At 33.7% G+C, this 818-nt stretch overlaps 1 protein-coding gene across 1 annotated transcript in view; it reads left to right on the top strand.

The window, feature by feature from the left end:
- Nucleotides 1–660, top strand: part of LOC119590751 (putative nuclease HARBI1) — a 1035-nt gene extending 375 nt beyond the window's left edge. The window contains exon 2 of the mRNA XM_037939460.1: nt 74–660. Within this exon, the coding sequence (XP_037795388.1) occupies nt 74–354 (281 nt within the window). The 3' untranslated portion in view covers nt 355–660. The remainder of the gene's footprint in view (nt 1–73) is intronic.
- The last annotated feature ends 158 nt before the right edge of the window (nt 661–818 follow it).

The raw sequence follows: 818 nt of genomic DNA, 5'->3' as shown, positions 1-818 counted from the left end.
AGACCTTACAGCATTATGCAATTTTTTTTTTCTCATGTGATATGATGGTATAAGAAATTATTTTTTTCTGCAGGTGATAGTGGTTATTCACTGGAGCCATATATTATGACTCCTATACATGAACCCCAAACACAAGCTGAAAGATCATATAATAGGAGCCACATCCAGACACGCTTAGTGGTGGAGCAAACATTTGGTGTCTTAAAATCAAGGTTCCGCTGTCTGCACACATCAGGTGGTTCTCTACAATATGCACCAGATAAGTGTGCTAAAATTGTCATCGCATGTCTTCTCCCTCACAACTACTGCCTAGACCAGAGACTTCCATTACATGATGATATGCTTGTGAATTAGGATCCACCACCTGAGGAGTTTGCTGCCCCAAGAAATGAAAATCACAATTTAGGAGCTGCTGTAAGGAGACAGCTCATTGACAATGTTTTTTCTTAGTGATTTTCTTTTTTTTATTTCCTATGATATATGTAACTGCTTGAAGGCAAAAATGTGTGTTTACTGACAGTTTTTACCACACACACAGAATTTGATACTAAAACTTCAGTTGCCCTTTCTGTAATTGTTTTTTATGGATTGTTACAACTTTAACAGGACAAAAAAAAAAAAATGAAATCTATATTTTATTTTCCTATCTTTGCATGTACACTATAGTTATATCACATCAAAATATCATATATGATCTGGGGGTAATGTCACAAGAGATAATTTACCTATGAAAAAGGACCAAAATGTTTCCGTAAATATGATAACATTGTATACATATATCCTCAATTGGGTAAAAAAAAGAAAATATTATAAAAATA

This window comes from Penaeus monodon, chromosome 27 (genome assembly GCF_015228065.2).
Source record: "Penaeus monodon isolate SGIC_2016 chromosome 27, NSTDA_Pmon_1, whole genome shotgun sequence".
Taxonomy (NCBI): domain Eukaryota; kingdom Metazoa; phylum Arthropoda; class Malacostraca; order Decapoda; family Penaeidae; genus Penaeus; species Penaeus monodon.
This window is presented reverse-complemented; position numbering and strand designations above follow the sequence as displayed.